A 17076-nucleotide genomic window follows, 5' to 3' on the forward strand; every position below is an offset into this window, starting at 1 on the left:
CAAGGAGTCTATGGAACGTGGTCAAACTCAGTCCATATCTTCATCACTGACTTTATCCTCTACTTTCACTCACATGTTGACCAACATGGCCGCCATTGAGCTTACATGCCTGCTCGTGTGTTTTCCTTTGAGTTTCAGTCTTGGAGGGGGGTTTGTCCTGAAGAGACTTGAGTACTTGCCTTGCTGGCTCCCTGGCAAACATATTGTTTGTTCTTGTCATAGCCAAACAGACTACCATTTTTTTTTCTTTCCTGCTGGTCTTTTTTTCAGGACGTATCTTCTGTTTCCACCAGGACTTTTGAAAACGATATGCTCCGAAATGTTTGGAACATTTTTCTGTTTGCTACACCCTTCCTCTGACCCCAAATTATCTTTCTGACCCCATTTTCATTCCTCCATCATCTTTAACAATAGCTAACTTCTTGCAGATTCCTTAAATCACCAGAGTCTCTACATCTCTGTGTCTTTGCACGCATTGCATGTGTCTGAAATATCTTTTCCTTCCTGGTTTACCTGGTAACTTTGGACCATCCCTATAAATGCCACTCTTGTGTCACCTTTGTGGAGCCTTTCTTGACCTTGCTTAATACTGCCATCTCCTCTTTCCAGGTCACAGCACTTTTCATGCCCTGCCCTTGTAGTACTCACTGCCTTTTTATTGACACTATAGGACTTCCCTTTCTGGTTTCTCTCACTCGAGCCCCTGCACACCATGGGTAGACACCTCATGGGTAGGTAACAGACATTCATCTTGGAATCCCATTGTCCAGCCCAGTATCTGGCTCAGTAAATGTTTGTTGAGTGAATGATTGGTTATATTGATTTGTGAGAGATACGTAGAGATTACTCTGACACTCTGCCCATCACCCCTGCCCCTTACCTTTAATGCAAATTGGCCGCCATATATGGGACAAGAAAAGAATTTAACTTTAGGTCTTTTTTTTTTTTTTTTTCCTTTTAAACCTTGTTGTTCTTGTTGTTAGGTGCCGTCGAGTTGGTACCGACTCATAGTGACATTATGCACAGCAGAATGAAACACTGCCCTATCCTGGGGCAACCTCACTACTGTTGCACGCTTGAGTCCATCGATGCTGCCACTTGGCCAGTCCATCTCGTTGGGGGTCTTCCTCTTTTTCTCTGTCCCTCCACCTTGCTAAACATGATATCCTTCTCCAGTGACTGGTCCCTCCTGACAATATGTCCGAAGTATGAGAGATGACGTTTGGCCATCTTAGCCTCCAGGGAGCACTCTGGCTGCACTTCTTCCAGAACAGATCTATTGGTTCTTTTTTTTTTTTTTTCTATTGGTTCTTTTGGCAGCCCATGGCACATTCAATATTCTCCTCCAACACCATAACTCAAATGCATCAATTCTTCTATGGTCTTCCTTATTCACTGTCCAGCTTTCGCATGTATATGAGGTTATTGAAAATACCATGGCTTGGGTCAGGTGCACCTTAGTCCTCAAGCTGACATCTAATTTGAGAAGCTGGGTTATATGAAGAAAAACGTGGCATCAGGATTGGAGGAAGGCTCATTAACAACCTGTGATATGCAGATGATATAACCTTTTAAATCTAGCTGACATTAATTAAGTTCATACATTTAGAAGACAGAGAACTCTTACGCAAATTAGTTCTCTGATGAATGGCTCTGGTCATGACTTGTGGTTTTGTGAATGGTGGTTCTCAAAATAATTAACAACCGGTACAGCACAGACATCAACCATCCCAATAGACTAGGGCAACAGGGCTGGAGTGGGGTCCTGGAGCCTGCTCTTGTTCCAGATACCAAGTCTCTCATTACTGGATTATGGGGAGGTCTCAAGGGGCCTAGGTAGAAGGGCCCAGGCCAGCAGGGAGGTGAGAATGGATGGACCAGAGGGTTATTTTCCACCTGGTATAGGAATATTTCACTGTTTTAGTAAGCAGTATGTTATGGTGCTGTGTAGGTTTCAGTGGAGCTTCTAGAGTAAAGTGAACTAGAAAGAAAGGTCTGGTGATCTGCTTCTGAAAGTCACCAGTGAAAACCTCATGATCACATTAGTCCTATCCACAACTGATGCCATTGATGGTGCAGGACAGGGTAGCAGCGTCTTGAGGGCATAGTTGACTGACCAATGGGAGTTCTTTCTGATCTCGCACTTTTTGGGAATTTGTACTTTGCTGTTTCTCTTGAAAGAGTGACAGCATGAATTTGTGAAAGAGCCTTTGAGCTGGGTCAGGAACGAGGCTTTGCGCGGGGCCTAGGTTTCTCTCCTGGCTTTTTCACTTCACTTGGGTTACCTTGGGCAAGTCTAGTAACTCTCACATTACAAACATACTGTGATATTAACTTACATATAGTTATTTGATTTAGTTGGGCTGTTAAGATGCACATTAACCTGTAATAGTTACAGTCTATTTTGAAACAAGATAGTAACCTGTCAGCATTTTTTAAAATAGACGTTTCCACTAATTTGAATCACATTTCGTTAAACTTTTCTATTTTAAATCACCTTTTAGTCATATAACATGTATCTAAATATTGAGCAAAATGTGTTTTTAAATTTATTGAACAGATTATTTTAAAATTTAATTTCACAAGGTTTATTATTTGTGGTATATCAGTTTTAGGTTTTTGCATGGGGTGATGTTTGTAGTTCATATAACCACAAGTAGTAAGTATTTTATTGGTGTTTTGATTAATAGTCAGATCCTGGTGATTTGTAAATTAGTGTACAAAATACCCAAGTATATTAGTAAAAACTTTAATTTTGTTTTGTAAGGCTAGTTGTAAATTTTGGATAAAGAATGATAAATAATCACTTGAAGATTGTATACGTTTCTATACGTTTCTAGATAGCAATTTAAGAAATATCCACTGTTATAGCCTTACAGCTTTTGTCTCCCCTCAGAAAGAGTTACTTTTTAGGTTATAGTTCTAAGTAGAAAACCTGGATTTCTTCTGCCATGCTCTTGTCCGGTTTGTGATGATTTAGGACTTATGACAAAGAACATGAGGCTCTGATGATGTCTCCAAAGACTGGGCACTCAGCTTTCCCACTGATCATTGTGTGAGCCTGAGAATTAATGCCAAACTACCAGGAAATTGGAGCATAGAGAGTTAAACACACTGACCATATTTAACTTGCTACAGCCAGAGATTTATTGCTTGGTTGTTGACATGGTTAAGACATTGCTGCTGCAGTTTCCTGAGTATTAAAATAAATGTCTTTGTTGCTGAGCTGTGACATAGCTCCAAAATAGATGCAATCTATCTACCAGGCCTCTGAATTGCAGTGATACCAAGAAGAGCCCTGTAAGTTTTTCTTTACCTATCTGCTGCCTCTGCAGATTGCATGTGCTTCCTTCAAGTTTTTAAGGACACTGTGTAGTCTTTAAGGACACTAAGTAGAAAATGTCTTGGCTTTAGTGCCCAAGTGCCATTTCTGTGACCTTGGGCAGGCCATTTGAAAGTCACCTTTCTATTCTCTAAAATGGAGAATTACATGCTTGTTGCCCAGAATTAGCTGAGAGGATTAGAAATACTGAGTATTACTTGAGGTTTCTTTGGGTTGCAAACTATAGAAATGTTGGGGAGCTTGAGTCAAACAACAATAAAAAGGGACTATTTACTAGGAACGTGCTCACACATGCCAGGGAAGTGTTGAGCAACTGTATCTTGAGGAAGACAAACACCGTGGCAGCTCCATGGCCTCACAAATAGAAGCCGTGGATGCTAGGGCACTATTGTTGATGTGACTCCCGACTTCTGGCCTCTCTGTCTAGTCTCTGAATTCCTGGTAGAGAATCTTAGTGGTTTCGCCTGGGCTCAGGGGCTAGCTCACAAAGGAAAGTGCTCTCGCTGGGACTCATCCTAAGGTTTCAGAGGTAGTTCTTGGATGAGGCAGGCAAATAGTGGTGAGCTGGGTGGTCACTCCAATGGCTCTCCTCACATACTGTTTATGTAGATTCTGACAAACAGTAGATGTGTGGTAAATGGTAAGTCTTCCTTATGTGGAGAGGCCTCCTCTCTGGGCTTAGGACATATTGTCAGGAGGGACCAGTCGCTGGAGAAGGATATCATGTTTGGTAAGGTGGAGGGTCTGAGAAAAAGAGGAAGACCCCCAGTGAGATGGATTGGCAAAATGGTAGCATCAGTGGGCTCAAGCATGGCAACAATTGTGAGGTTGGCCCAGGCACGGGCAGTGTTTTTTTCTGGTGTGCATAGGGTCTCTGTGAGTCGGTACCGACTTGATAGCACCTAACAACAACAATTAGTAAATATTTTCTGGGAAAATATTTTGAATCTACATGAAGATCCCAATTCTTTTCAGAGTTTCATCCAGCAGTTTTAGCATTCATTGATGTTTCTTGGCCAAATTATTTATTAATGTGATGGTTGGCAAATGGTGGCTTTTATAATCCCATCATTCCTTGTGCCTTTGTTGGCATTCTACTGTAAGCAAAAGCTTCCTCTTTTCCTTTTATTCATTCAATTATTTATTCATATCAGTATAGATACATGGCTTTCTGTTTTATTCTGTGGGTTATAATCTATTACTATTGTGATATAATGATCAATTTTATATGACCTTTCTTAGGCATGGTCTTGTTACTTCTACCAAATGATTAGGGTCTTGTTGTTAAGTGTCACTGAGTCAGTCCTTACTGTTAGCAATCCTGTCTGCATAGGTTTTCTGAGGAACAGCTGATGGATTTGAACCACTGACCTTGTGGTTAGTAGTTTAGTGGTTATCCTACACCAGGACTCCAAATGATTGTGTAGGACTAAGCAATAAGATGCGTGTACATTGACAGCTTTCTGATAGTGCCTGGGTGAGGCCATGCCAATAAAGTATGTAGACCCTAACAATGCAATTAGCCCTGTTTTGCCATGCTGTTAGGCTTAAAATGAGACATTCCAGAGGCAGACCTCCCTACCACCCAGAAGAGGAGAAAGGTGCAAGGTACATTCTTTGGCCCTGAGGCCCCTGCACTGAGAACCTCTTAGACCCAGGAGGCAAGCTAGCTGTACCACCAAAGATGGTCTAAGACATTGAACAGCAAGCTGCAGCAAGCAAAGGGGACAGAGAAATGGCAGCAACAGAACCAGTAGGCCAGCAGAAGGTTCTGTGGTCTCTGTGACACACAGAGCCAGAAAGTTGGGCACTGTGCTGCAGAAGGCTTGTTGGCAGAGTGGTGCGTCTGGGCCCATGATGGAACTTGGCTTCCCAACTCATGAAGCTAGAGAGATAAGTGTCCTCAGGCCCAGGCTTACTGATGGAGTGGGGACCTCTGGACACTTATACTGGTGCAACCAACATTGGAACGCTTGCTCAAGCAGGACAGTGGCCTGCTGACCCATGACTCCCCAAGGGCCAAGAAGCCAAAGACCTGGGGCATGACTGAGAGACTGACCTGACCAAAGAACTATGTCCCGAGGTCTTCCTGGTCCTGAATTGTACCTGTTGCTTCCCTAGTAAACCTTATAGTTGTGAATATTATTTGACTTCTGTGTGGTCATTGCAATGAGTTCTTGAAACCAGCCGAGAAATAGAGAGTGCCATGGGAGGGAGAGCTGGTGTCGAACTGGTAAAAAGGTTGGTGAGAAGAGATGTCTGATACGTGCTTCATAGGAGTCAGCCTTGGACTGCTACCACTAATGATTCTCCTCCCCTTTGTGAGGAGAATATGCGGCCACTAGACCACCTTACAACTGTCAGCATTTATTTGTCTCAGACTTGACTAGTAGGAGTCTCCTCAAGCTGGCTTCAGTGTCCTTTTGGCAATTGTGGTGGTGGTTACGTGCTGTCGAGTTGGTTCCGACCCATAGCAACCCTGCCTAAGGTTTCTGAGGAGCGGCTGGTGAACTTGAACCACCGACTCCATTGTTATTTCAGCATTTTCTGATTTTTCTGGCACAACAAAGTGTTACAGATACATCTTGTGTTATTCTTATTTTCTTTGCCTCATTCCTGGAATCAGTTATTTCTCCAGAGACCCCTGAGACCTTACACAGATTTCACTTTTCTCTGTTCCTCACCAAGATCAGACAGCTAGTAAATGGCATAGGTCCAACTCAGATCTCTGTTCTGGGTGCCTCCCCAGTGCTACTAACTCAACTTCTTCAAAGTCCCTGTTGTTGTTGTTGTTGTTAAGTGCTGTCGAGTCCATTCCAACCCATAGCAACTCTGTATAGGGTTTCCGAGGAACAACTGGTGATTTTTTAGCTGCCCTTGCCATCTGGTGCTTAACCTACAGTGCCACACCAGGACTGCATTCAGTCCCTAGTACTCAATCAAGTTTCAGTTTGTGTATAAGTGGTTTGGAGTAAGAGTGAGTGTGTAAAGGCATTGCCTGTGGTGTTGTGAAAACTGAACAATAGCTCTGAGGGTGGTAGCTTTATGATGGACAAATCGGAAGACTGATGCTTCTTTAGTAATAGCTGGTTACTGTGAAAAGCTGTGTTGTTTTCACTCTTGGGTAAGAGACGGTCAGTCATTCCCTATGTCTCCTGAAGGTGGTGCTCTCCAACTGTGGTCTGATCCAGAGCCTGGCACATGCAGGGACTCACCTCAGTTTAGCTCTCAAAACCAGAACTATTTACACAAACTAAATATTGTAAGGATGGACTTAAAAAAAAAAATTCTTCCCTTAATGTCAGATACCCACTGTCATTCACAGGAAAAGCAACAATCAAGCTATGAAGAGCTGATTCAGGTCTTAAAGAAAGAGCAGGCCATCTATTCCCGTCTGGTAAACTCTGTACAGGACACAAACAGGTAGGTGTTTCTGCTTGCACAGTGAGCACATTTGTGCACAGACATGTGTACACACTCATTTCCTGAGAAATGCTGGTAGTTTCCTGAGGCAGCAAAGCCCTTCCAGTTTGCTTAGGAAACTTATAAAGTGTTTGGATGTTGATTGCCTTACTTAAAAAATCAGCTAGACCTTCGTTTTATCAAGAATTATCTGATTTTTGGCATAAAACTTAGGCTACAAATAGCACAGTAGGTAGTTAGATTTCTGTAGTGCTTTATTGATAGATTTAGAAGTGCTTTCCTGTGTGTCATTATCCATCATTCTCACAGCAGTTCCCGGAGGTCAGTAAAGCTGTTATTCCTATTTTACATAAGGCCATCAAAGCTAAGAGAGGTTTTGTGACTTGTCCACGGTCACACAGGAGGTGAGTGACAGCCTCAGCATCCAAACTTGTTTCTGCCTTTCTTAGTTTGTATTTTGAAGGAACACAAGTCTTTACAAGTTGCTGATACATGATTTGGTGCCAACGAGGTTAAGTTGACTTGATCCAGTGTTGGCTTTCCTATACTCTAGCTCTGTGTCCACAGGCAAGCTTCTTTGTTTGCCCACCTGTGAATGAGTGGAGGGTCAGGCTCAGGAATTGCTTACTTTAAGAAATCATCTTTCTACTTACTAGGGGAGCTCCAGTTGAAAGGATACAATGTCTAGGATTTGTATCAAGATTGTACCAAGTGGAGGGGATGGATGGGGTATCAAAACTGGCTCTAACGCTCAGGACGTGGGGGCTGGGGCATGAGTAAATGGGAGGGGCTCATTACACTAGTTTGTGTTCATTTATATCTGCCTAAAACTTACCATAATACAAAGTTTTACAGCTCATCTTTTGCTTTTCCTTCCCTCTGTCTTTCTCACTACCTCTGTTTAATTATTCATTGTTTTTGGGCTATGTACTCTCTTGCCGCTGCCTCCTCCCCTTCCTGAACACTCCCTACTTTGTCTCCCACTAGTCCTTCAGAGTTCAACTTGAGTGATACCCTTGTCAGGAGGCCCAAGCCAAGTGCTTGGACAATTACGCCGTTTACCGAAGAAGTCTCTTTACTAATCGGCCTCCTCTTCTAGATCAGGCGCTCCCCGAGGGTAGGGATCAGCTCTTACTTGTCTCCATATCCTAAGGCCTGTCACAGAGCCTAGTAGAGAGTAGACACTCGGGAAATGCTCAGTGGATGAAGGCCCTCCCAACACGAATCTTCTAAATTATGAGCTAATTTTCAAATTTTAAGATCTGAAATGAATTTAGAGAAAATGAAAACATCCTGATGAAGTTCTCAGAGTCGATAAGACTCTGATGTGAGGTTTTTTTCAAGAAGCTTCAGCTGCTAGTCAGTTTCTCTTGGAGGAGGGGCTCAGTAATATTGGGAAACTCTGAGGGGATGGATAAATTGAGTTTTAATTATGCAGCTTTTTGGGGTGGAAGGCATATTTGATTGAGGACACTGAGAAGACCCTCTGGGTGGATATGGTTGCTCTCCAGACCCCTTGACGTCATTCCTGGCTCTGAGTTTCACAGGTTCTCTCTTAATAAATCGAAATGTGGCATGAGACCGAGGCAGGTCAGAGGTGTGACGAGCAAAGATGCTTTTTTAAAAACTTTCTTGTTTGTCTTCAAAGTCACAATATGAGTGGGCTTCAAAAAGTTCATGAAAAAATGGAATGAAAGATAATAGAGTTTTTCCATGATCTTTTTGATGCTCCCTTGTATATATAGAATGAGACAGATCTGGGTCCAAATTCCGGCTCTGCCTCTCACCAGCTCTTAACTCTTGGCTAAGTTATTTATCACCTGGAGTCTCAGTTTATGTGCCTGTAAAGTGTACTTGTCTTTCTCCCTACCCTACAGAGTTGTTTTGAAGTTGGAGATGATACATGTAAAGTCCTAACACAGCCTGGCACATAGTAAACACTCAGTAACAGTTGTTAGAAACAGCAACAATATGAAATGAAAAATTTGCATACCCAGCAATACCCCAATATGCTTAAACTCAGCACGTTGGGGATTTTGGAATCTTTAGACTTTGGCAGAACCTTCAGAGCAGAGCACAGGATTGTGGGTTAAGGCAGGTGTGGAGCCCATTGTTTAACTCCAGCTTTGTTCACTCCCTGGAAACTAGCAGTAAAAGTAGTTGCCATACCTGTAATTAAAATTGGAAGGGGATGGTGGGCGGTTGTGTGTTCCATCCTTTTTCCTTTACTGTTGGTCACATAGCACTTAGAAGTCAGTAGTTCCATTCCCATATTATACAAGTGGAAATCTATCCTCTTTGAGATGTTAAGTGTATTACCCAAAGGTTTTACAGATAGGAATTATAAGAGCTCCGAATTGTCTGTCTCCCAAGCCTAGATCTGTACTAAAATATCATTTGTCTTGAGGACCAGTACAATGTGCACTTCCCTGCAACTCAGGGTTTCTAAACCTCAGCACTGTTGGCATTTTAGGCTGAATGATTTTTTGATCATTGTCCTGCACACTGGAGGATGTTTAGCAGCATTACTGGCCTCTAGCCACCCCATGCCAGTAGCACACGCTCCTCACCTCTTCATTTATGACAACCAAAAATGCCCCCAGACATTGCCAAATGTCCCCAGGAGCTGCAGAATTATTTCTAGGTGAGAATCACTGAAGGAACACCTGAGAACCAGAACATTTGGCCCTTAAATATCACCTTTCATATGGAAGTTATTGGGGATATGGAAAAGCAAGGCAATACTGCTTTTTGAATGTCACATATGTGTTAGACACCATGCTAAGCCCTTTTCCGTGTAATTTCTCATTTAATCCACAGAAGAGTTCTGAAGGAAAGGCATTGTTGCCCCCTATTATACAGATGAGGAACTCAGGACTCAGGCAGTTTATTTGACCCTGACTGCCAGGTTGAGCTTGTTCCACCTCCTCATTTCTGCCCCCACCCGCCTCATCCCCAGAAAGAAGACTGTGCGGGGCTTTCCTTTCCGTGTGATTGAAGTGCCTTTGTTCCCCTAGCACCTCACACCTTGAAAAGATCTCAGTGTTGGGGAAACCTAACTGACAGGCACAGGAGCAGCAGCTGTGTACTTTTCACCCTGTCAGAGAATGGAAGAGGGAGGGAAGCAGTGAGCTTTGCTAAAACAATCTCTTTTTTTCCCTGGTTAAATGTCTCTGCAGCACGACCGCATCCAAGCGAGTGCTGTATGTGACACCACTGTAAGGCTTCCCATCAGCCTAACAAATTGATCATTATGATTGTCTTGAAATGGAACTAGGTACAAGTTGCTAGTGGGGCCCTTCTCCTTGCATGAAGACTGCTTCACAATGAACCGTCCTCAGAGCAGCGAGCACAGAAGATTAGACATAATGGTTTATTTTCCTTCCAATATATGTTGATTTATGTGTGCAGTTGGGTGGATGGAGCTGAAAGAAATGTCTGAAGGAGAAGTGAGGTTTCTGTCTGTGGCATACATGTTTTACAGCAACGGTTCCTAACTGTTTTGAGGCTGTGGCCCTTCCCTTTAAAAAATTTTTGATTATGGTAAAATAAAATGAACAAAATGTTTGCCATTTTAACCATCCTAAGTGAACAAGGAGCTCTGGTAGCGTAGTGGTTGTGAATCGGGCTGCGAACCGCAAGGTCAGCAGTTCGAAACTACCAGCTGCTCCGCAGGAGAAAGATGAGGCGTTCTGCGCCCGTAAAGATTAATAGCCTCGGAAACCCTGTGCAGGGTCACTATGAGTCGGAACCAACTCCATGGCACATAACAACAACAACAACAACAACAAATGAACAAGTCAGTGACGTTAATTACGTTTACAATGTTATTCTGTTATCAGCCCAGACAGAAACTCAGTGCCTGAGGACCAATACTTTCTATACCCTCCACTCCCTGCTCCCTGGTAATCACTAATTAACTTTTTTTGGAAAGAAAATGTAAATTCTGAGAGGTGTTCGTTTTCCTGGCCTCTGGATTCTGGGCTTCTGGTTCCCTGCAGACTGTACAGCTCAGGACTGTATCATAATGACCCAGGTGTGAAACTCAACATCCTTTTAAGTACCCATCTCCCAAAGTAGAAATCCACTCATGGCGTGCATTTATGAATGCCTACGAATCGGGCTGCTAACCTCGGGGTCAGCAGTTGGAAACTACCAGCTGTTCCACAGGAGAAAGATGAGGCTTTCTGCTCCCGTAAAGATTTACACCCTTGGAAACCCTGTACAGGGTCGCTATGGGTCAGAACCGACTCCACGGCACATAACAACAACAACCACAACCCATCATTTTACACACATCTCTACCTATTGTTGACTTGTTCTTCTTCCTCTTCTTTTCTGCCCTCCATGCTCACCCCCAATGCTACCTCCTTTATGAGTAATTCAACAAAAGGCCTCCCAGTTTCTCTGTCTTCTGAAGTCTGGGTTCCAGGTAACATAACACCAGGCCCTGGAGAGCTCCCTCCCCTTCTATACCTAAGTCTTCTGAAAGCTTTATTTCAAATAGACCATTATAGAGAATTGAACTATTTCCACCTAATGTGGCGCTGTAGGATAAGCACTGGATCTAAAGGGTGGTTTGACCCACAAGGTTGGCAGTTTGAACTCAACAGTTACTCCTGGAAACCCTATACAGGGTCGCTATGAGTCAGAACTGACTTGACGGCACTTAATAAGAACAGCAAGTTACATCTTAGCAAAAACTTGGAAATGCTCTAAATGTCCATTAAGATGTGTTATATGAGTTACAGTAAATGATGAGTCAGCTACCAGATTCAATATTTTGTAAACATTAACGGTGATTTTTGCAAAAACACTTCTAGATGTATAGGGAAAAATATTCAAGTGAGGAGTGCAAAATTCACTGTTGTGTGTCTAGTACTGTTTGAACCTTGTGAAACAGTGAGAGGGAAAAGGATGGGAATGCAGACTGTGGCATGGTAATTGGTATGGAGTCCTGACGAATGTTGCTTTCTTTATATGTTAAATATTCTCTAACAAATAGAAAGTTTGGTTTTATAACCAGAAAAAAATATGAACACAAATGACTTAAAAATTAAGGGAAGAGTTGCTGGACTGTGTATCTTCAAGCACAAGTAGGTCTGTTTTAACCTGTCTGATGTCTTGCTTTACCAAGTATCAACAACCTGCAGGCTGAGTTAAACAACGTTTTTGCCCTGCGGAAACAACTGGAGCAGGATGTGCTTTCCTACCGGAATTTGCAGAAAACCTTGGAGGAACAGATCAATAAAATTCGGAGGCGGGAAGGTATATGCTCTTGTGTATTTATTTCCCTTTGGGTTTGCCACTTGGAGTGCCCTGGCTGAACTTTTCGGAGAGTCCTAAAACTTCATTAGGAGTTGAAGCAATAGAAGAGTTTATGACGGGACCCAATTTCTGGTGGACTGTTTTAATGTAGGTATTCCTTATTTTTATCTACCTGGCTTTGGCTTTCATTATAGAAACTGAAAAAATGATACCAAATCCACTACTGTCTAGTTGATTTTGACTCATAACCACACTCTAGGACAGAGTAGAGCTGTCCTATAGGGGTTCCAAGGCTGTAAAGCTTTGCAGAGGCAGACTGCTACTTCTTTCTCCTGCAGAACAGCAGCTGGGTTCCAACATCTGACCTTTTTGCCACCAGGGCCACCAGCACTCCTCATAGTTGAAAGCCCAGTAAATTGCATTTATTGTTGCCTGTATAATTTTCTGCATCATTGGATGCTCCTAACTCTAGATAACCTCAAATCCTCTTTCTTTGATAAACAGTCCTTATTCCCAAAGCATCTGGCCTGTGCCTTCCCCATCACCCACTGCAGAGAGCCAGGACTGCAGAGACATGTAAGAGTGAGATAGCTGTGTCATTGCCATGACCACAAGTCAGTTTATAGAGAGAGGGCTGCAGGTGAGGGTTTCTGGTACTGGTGTTGCAGCATTCATCACAGCAATGTTTAGTTCTCTTTTGCTAGAACACGGACCCCTTCAAGTCTGCTTTGGTGCCTTATTCCATTCTAGATCCCTAGCCTGGTGCCTGGCACATAGAATTAATATTAGTAATAGCTATGGTAGGTGGTGATGGTTGTTGTTTACTGTTAGGTCGGTTCCACGTGGGGTTCCCAAGGAGCAGTTGGTGGGTTTGAACCACTGACCTGTGGTTAGGAATTCCATGCTTATCCTATAATGCTGCACCAGAGTAGTCATCTAATATTCCATTTATTACCCTCACAATTGTTTGGTTAGACAGTAGGTATAACTCCATCCTACAGAGGAGGAAACTGGGTCTCAGAGAGTGGGGATTGAATTGACATAGGGCCCCATAGTAAGTCACCCAGATTGGAAGTCTAACTCAGTCAAGCATTCTGCATTGCTGGCATATCAGATGTTATCAGTTCTTACCCATACTTGTTAAATGAGATAATGTGTGTGGACATGCCTTTCTCAGTGAGTGTCCTCCCCCTCTGTGCTTTCTTTCCTTCCTTATTAGAATGTGAACTGAACTGCAAAGGGAGCAGACCCTTATGTAGGTGATGAAAGATCATTCTCTCATCCTTGATCTAGTTGGCAAATTTTGCACTTGGTGTGGGTGTTGCCAGTGTGGACTCTGGGGCCAGTGAAAAGTACACTTTTATTTCCCTAGAGTTCTACTTTTGAGGGGTGCATCTAATTTTCCTGTTTTCTTGCCTAAACAGAGTCATTCCCTCATTTAAACTGAAATCACTGTTTGCTCATGCCACTGTCTCCCGACACAACACTTGATATGCAAATTGTAACTCAGAATTGGCCACAGTGAAAGCCTACAGCCCAAGATGAAACTATACATTGAGATATCAATCTGTAGAAAAGAAGGAAAATTACTTTTGTTTCAGAGGTGGTGCTGTAAAACTCCCTGTGTGTATTTATTCTCCTCTCTAACTTTCCCCTCACCCAAGTCAACTAACTTTAAATGGATTGCACTGGGATTGGCCTTGGAAGGATCAGTTTCTGATTTTCTTCTACTCTCCTTCCCCTCCCTGTTTTTTATTTTATTTTATTTTTGGCAGAAGAAACATTTTCATTTTATAGTGATCAAACATCTTACTTGAGTATTTGCCTTGAAGAGCACAGTCGGCTACAAGTGGAACATTTTTCTCAAGAAGAGCTTAAGAAAAAGGTATTGACCTGTTAACTTTTAGTGCTTCGTGGGTTATTCCTGATCTGAAGTATAAGATTCTGATAGCCCTTTCCTCTCCTTTCTTCTTCTCTCTCCCTTGTTGTCTTTTCATGTTCCTGGAGGACCCTCCCTCTGGTCTCACACACTCCTTCTCAAGCTTTCGAACCGAGCTCATCTTGGCTTTTCTGTAGGAAACCTCCCTGACCCCCAGGAGAGTTGATCATCTTTCCCTCAGATTACTCACTTCTGATTTGACCTAATGGCATTGCTGTTCTTCTCATGTTGCTGCTGGGTGAGTCAAGTCGATTCAGACGTACAGTGACCCCAGGTGACATAGCAGAACTGCTCCATGGAGTTTTCTAGGCTGTAAGCTCTGCAGGAGCAAATTGCCAGGAACTGCTTGATAGGTTTGAACCACCAGCCTTTTGGTTAGGAGCTATGTGCTTAACCATTGTGTCTCCTGGGCTCCCTATGTCCTTTTCATACTGATCTGTAATTGCCTGGTTATTCTTCTATGCCTCTCAATTGGCTGTGAACATCTTCAATTAGTGATTGCATTGTATTCATTTCTTACTTCCAAGAACATGACCCATGTGGTTGGAGTTAATAGGTGATTTTTGAATGTATAAAACCCCAGGGTTGATCAATAAATCTCTCTCTCTCACTTTTTTTAACCAGGAAGGTTTTACAATCTTTTGCTTAGAGTGGTTTCTAGGGTTTTAAGGTTCTAAGAGCCACTGATAAAAGTAAGAAGTGTGAATGCGAAGGAAGCTGGGTAATTTTCATAAAAGGATCATCCATTGTGACTTAGAGTCCATATCTGTCTTTGGATTAATTCCATCTTTAATGTTAATTCTGGTGGAAGAGACAGACACGCCAACAGGTCATTGCTACATGGAATGCGAGGGTTGTTTTGTCATAGACAGAGAGATGCATAAGGGAAAGAGAGATTGGGTGTGTGGGTAGTGGGACAAGACATAGATACCACTGGCTGCCTCTGATTGAGCACTAAGAACACAGTGCCTTGTGACCAAGGACTCTAGTGCCTTGTGACGATGACTCATATGCAATTCTCACAGTAACCCTGTTTACACATGAGGAAACTGAGGCTCTGATGGCACCTCGCTCAGGATCTCTACCTTGAAGGGGTGGACCTGCGACTAGAATATAGGCATGCTAAATGTTAACACCAGTGCTTTCCCTGCTGTGGTTAGAGTGGCTTGAGGACTAGAATCAGGCAGCCCAATGCTCCGTAACTGTGATGCTGAGGGTTACTCGGCATTGAGGAGGATGAACTGGGGGGGGGGGCTTAAAGTGACTGCTGGGTAGCCAGCCCTCTGCTCTTCTTTCCTAGGTCAGTGACCTTATACAGCTAGTGAAGGAACTGTATACAGACAACCAGCACCTGAAGAAAACAATTTTTGATCTCTCCTGCATGGGCTTCCAGGGAAGTGAAAGACTTGAATCAGTAGAACAAACAGAGGTAAGAAGAAACATTCATGATATTTTCTGATTACAAAAAATAACCAAAAGCATTTCTCAAGACTGCATCTGCCCTCTTGTTGAAATTCTCTTTGCAGTGGAAGGGGTTTTGAAGATCCTGTTAGGCCAGCAACTCTGTCCACTGGCTTCCTCAGGTTTTAAGTCACACCTGCATGGATGCTTTCAACCTCACCTGGGTTCTGTGTTGTAGATGGCACATCTGGGTGGGTGGTGTGCTCTTAGAGGGATTTGGAGAGTACACAGATAATTTGGGTGTTCTGGATGCTGCGTTAATGGATTGATTACCATTGAAAAACAGATTAGTAAGCACATTCATTTACTTTGTGTATTGCCTTTATGACCTGAATTTTGCACATCTCAAGCTAATGGCATCTTTTTCTGTACTTGACAAATGCTTGTAGTTCCTTTCTGTGCATGCCTAGGACTCCCTGCACTTTGCTGTGCAGTGGACACAACAGGGAGTAAACAGTTGGTGTCCCATCACCTCAAAAGTCCAGCTTTCTATCTAGGAGAATCTTCTGTTGGTGGCATTTGAAAGTCTGAAAAGGCCATGAAAGTCTGACCATGGCCCCGAAAGAGCTTGTGGTTCACTGGGCATCCCAGTACTTTATCCCACTTTAGAGAAAGAAAATGAAAGCCTTATTCACCCTGATGCCTTCTGGGTGTCAGCACTGATCACTGTGAAGTGTTAACTTTGATTTTTTTCTGTTCTTGATTCATGTTACATAGTAGAAGGACCTTGAATTGTGGCAGTGAGGAAAGCACACTGTTTTCTGCTCTCTAGCATCTCCAGGAAGAATCTTGCTCCATGAGTGTATTGTTTCAGATCGCCCAGTGGGGTGCAGTAGGCCTTTGGGTACTCCAGTCTTCCTGGGATCATCTTGTTTGGGATTGTGTTGAATTTAGCCTGGAGCGCCATATACATGAAGGTCTCATAATCATTTTTGTATCATTTCTGGGGGAAGATTTGCCAGCCCTTCAGCTATCTCCTCCTACCTTCATAGTAGGAAAAGCTCAGAAGTGTTTATGCTGAGCTCTGGCCATCTGCTCTGTTTGAGAGGGAGTATTATTGATCCTAGCCACCAGGGTGCCTGATAATTTTGAAAACCAAGAATATCTGCAATCCATTACAGTTCTGCTCTGCTTCTCCAAGGTGGCATTTTTAATAAGCAGATCTTTCTTCACCACTTCATTTAAATCTAAAATGGTGAGTTTTGTTTGTTCATTTGCCCTTTGAAAGAAATCTGTTAAATGTCCCATTATGTCCTTTGGACTTTTTCCTCTTCCCACTCTAAGATCTTAATACCACCCGATTCAGATTTGAGTCATTTGTCAGATTGCACTTCAATTTCATGTTCCCTATGAATAGCGTTGTCCTTTGGAGTGCAGTTTCCCATTTTCCTCCAGAATGGGATGGGAAGCTCAGCACTGGAAAAATTATGTGCCCACACTCATTTGGAGTGGAGAGTGGAGAAGGAGTTAGAGATGGGGGCAGGACGGCCAAAAGGGAGTCTAAACTCCCTAAGAGTGTGTACAGTTTACCTTTGACACAGGAGTTGGATTAGAAAAGTGTTGTCCACAGTGTTTTCCCAGCAACAGCGGGACTTTCAGGATGGGGGCTGGGCACAACTCCTGTAACCCAAAGAATGAATAA

General features: G+C 43.0%; 1 protein-coding gene across 1 annotated transcript in view; it reads left to right on the forward strand.

Annotated features, from left to right (window-relative positions):
• Positions 1–17076, forward strand: part of CDK5RAP2 (CDK5 regulatory subunit associated protein 2) — a 255327-nt gene that overhangs the window by 122075 nt on the left and 116176 nt on the right. The window contains exons 15-18 of the mRNA XM_006865676.1: positions 6669–6766; positions 11904–12034; positions 13810–13919; positions 15274–15402. Of these exons, the coding sequence (XP_006865738.1) occupies positions 6669–6766; positions 11904–12034; positions 13810–13919; positions 15274–15402 (468 nt within the window). The remainder of the gene's footprint in view (positions 1–6668; positions 6767–11903; positions 12035–13809; positions 13920–15273; positions 15403–17076) is intronic.

This window comes from Chrysochloris asiatica, unplaced genomic scaffold (genome assembly GCF_000296735.1).
Source record: "Chrysochloris asiatica unplaced genomic scaffold, ChrAsi1.0 scaffold00081, whole genome shotgun sequence".
Lineage (NCBI taxonomy): Eukaryota > Metazoa > Chordata > Mammalia > Afrosoricida > Chrysochloridae > Chrysochloris > Chrysochloris asiatica.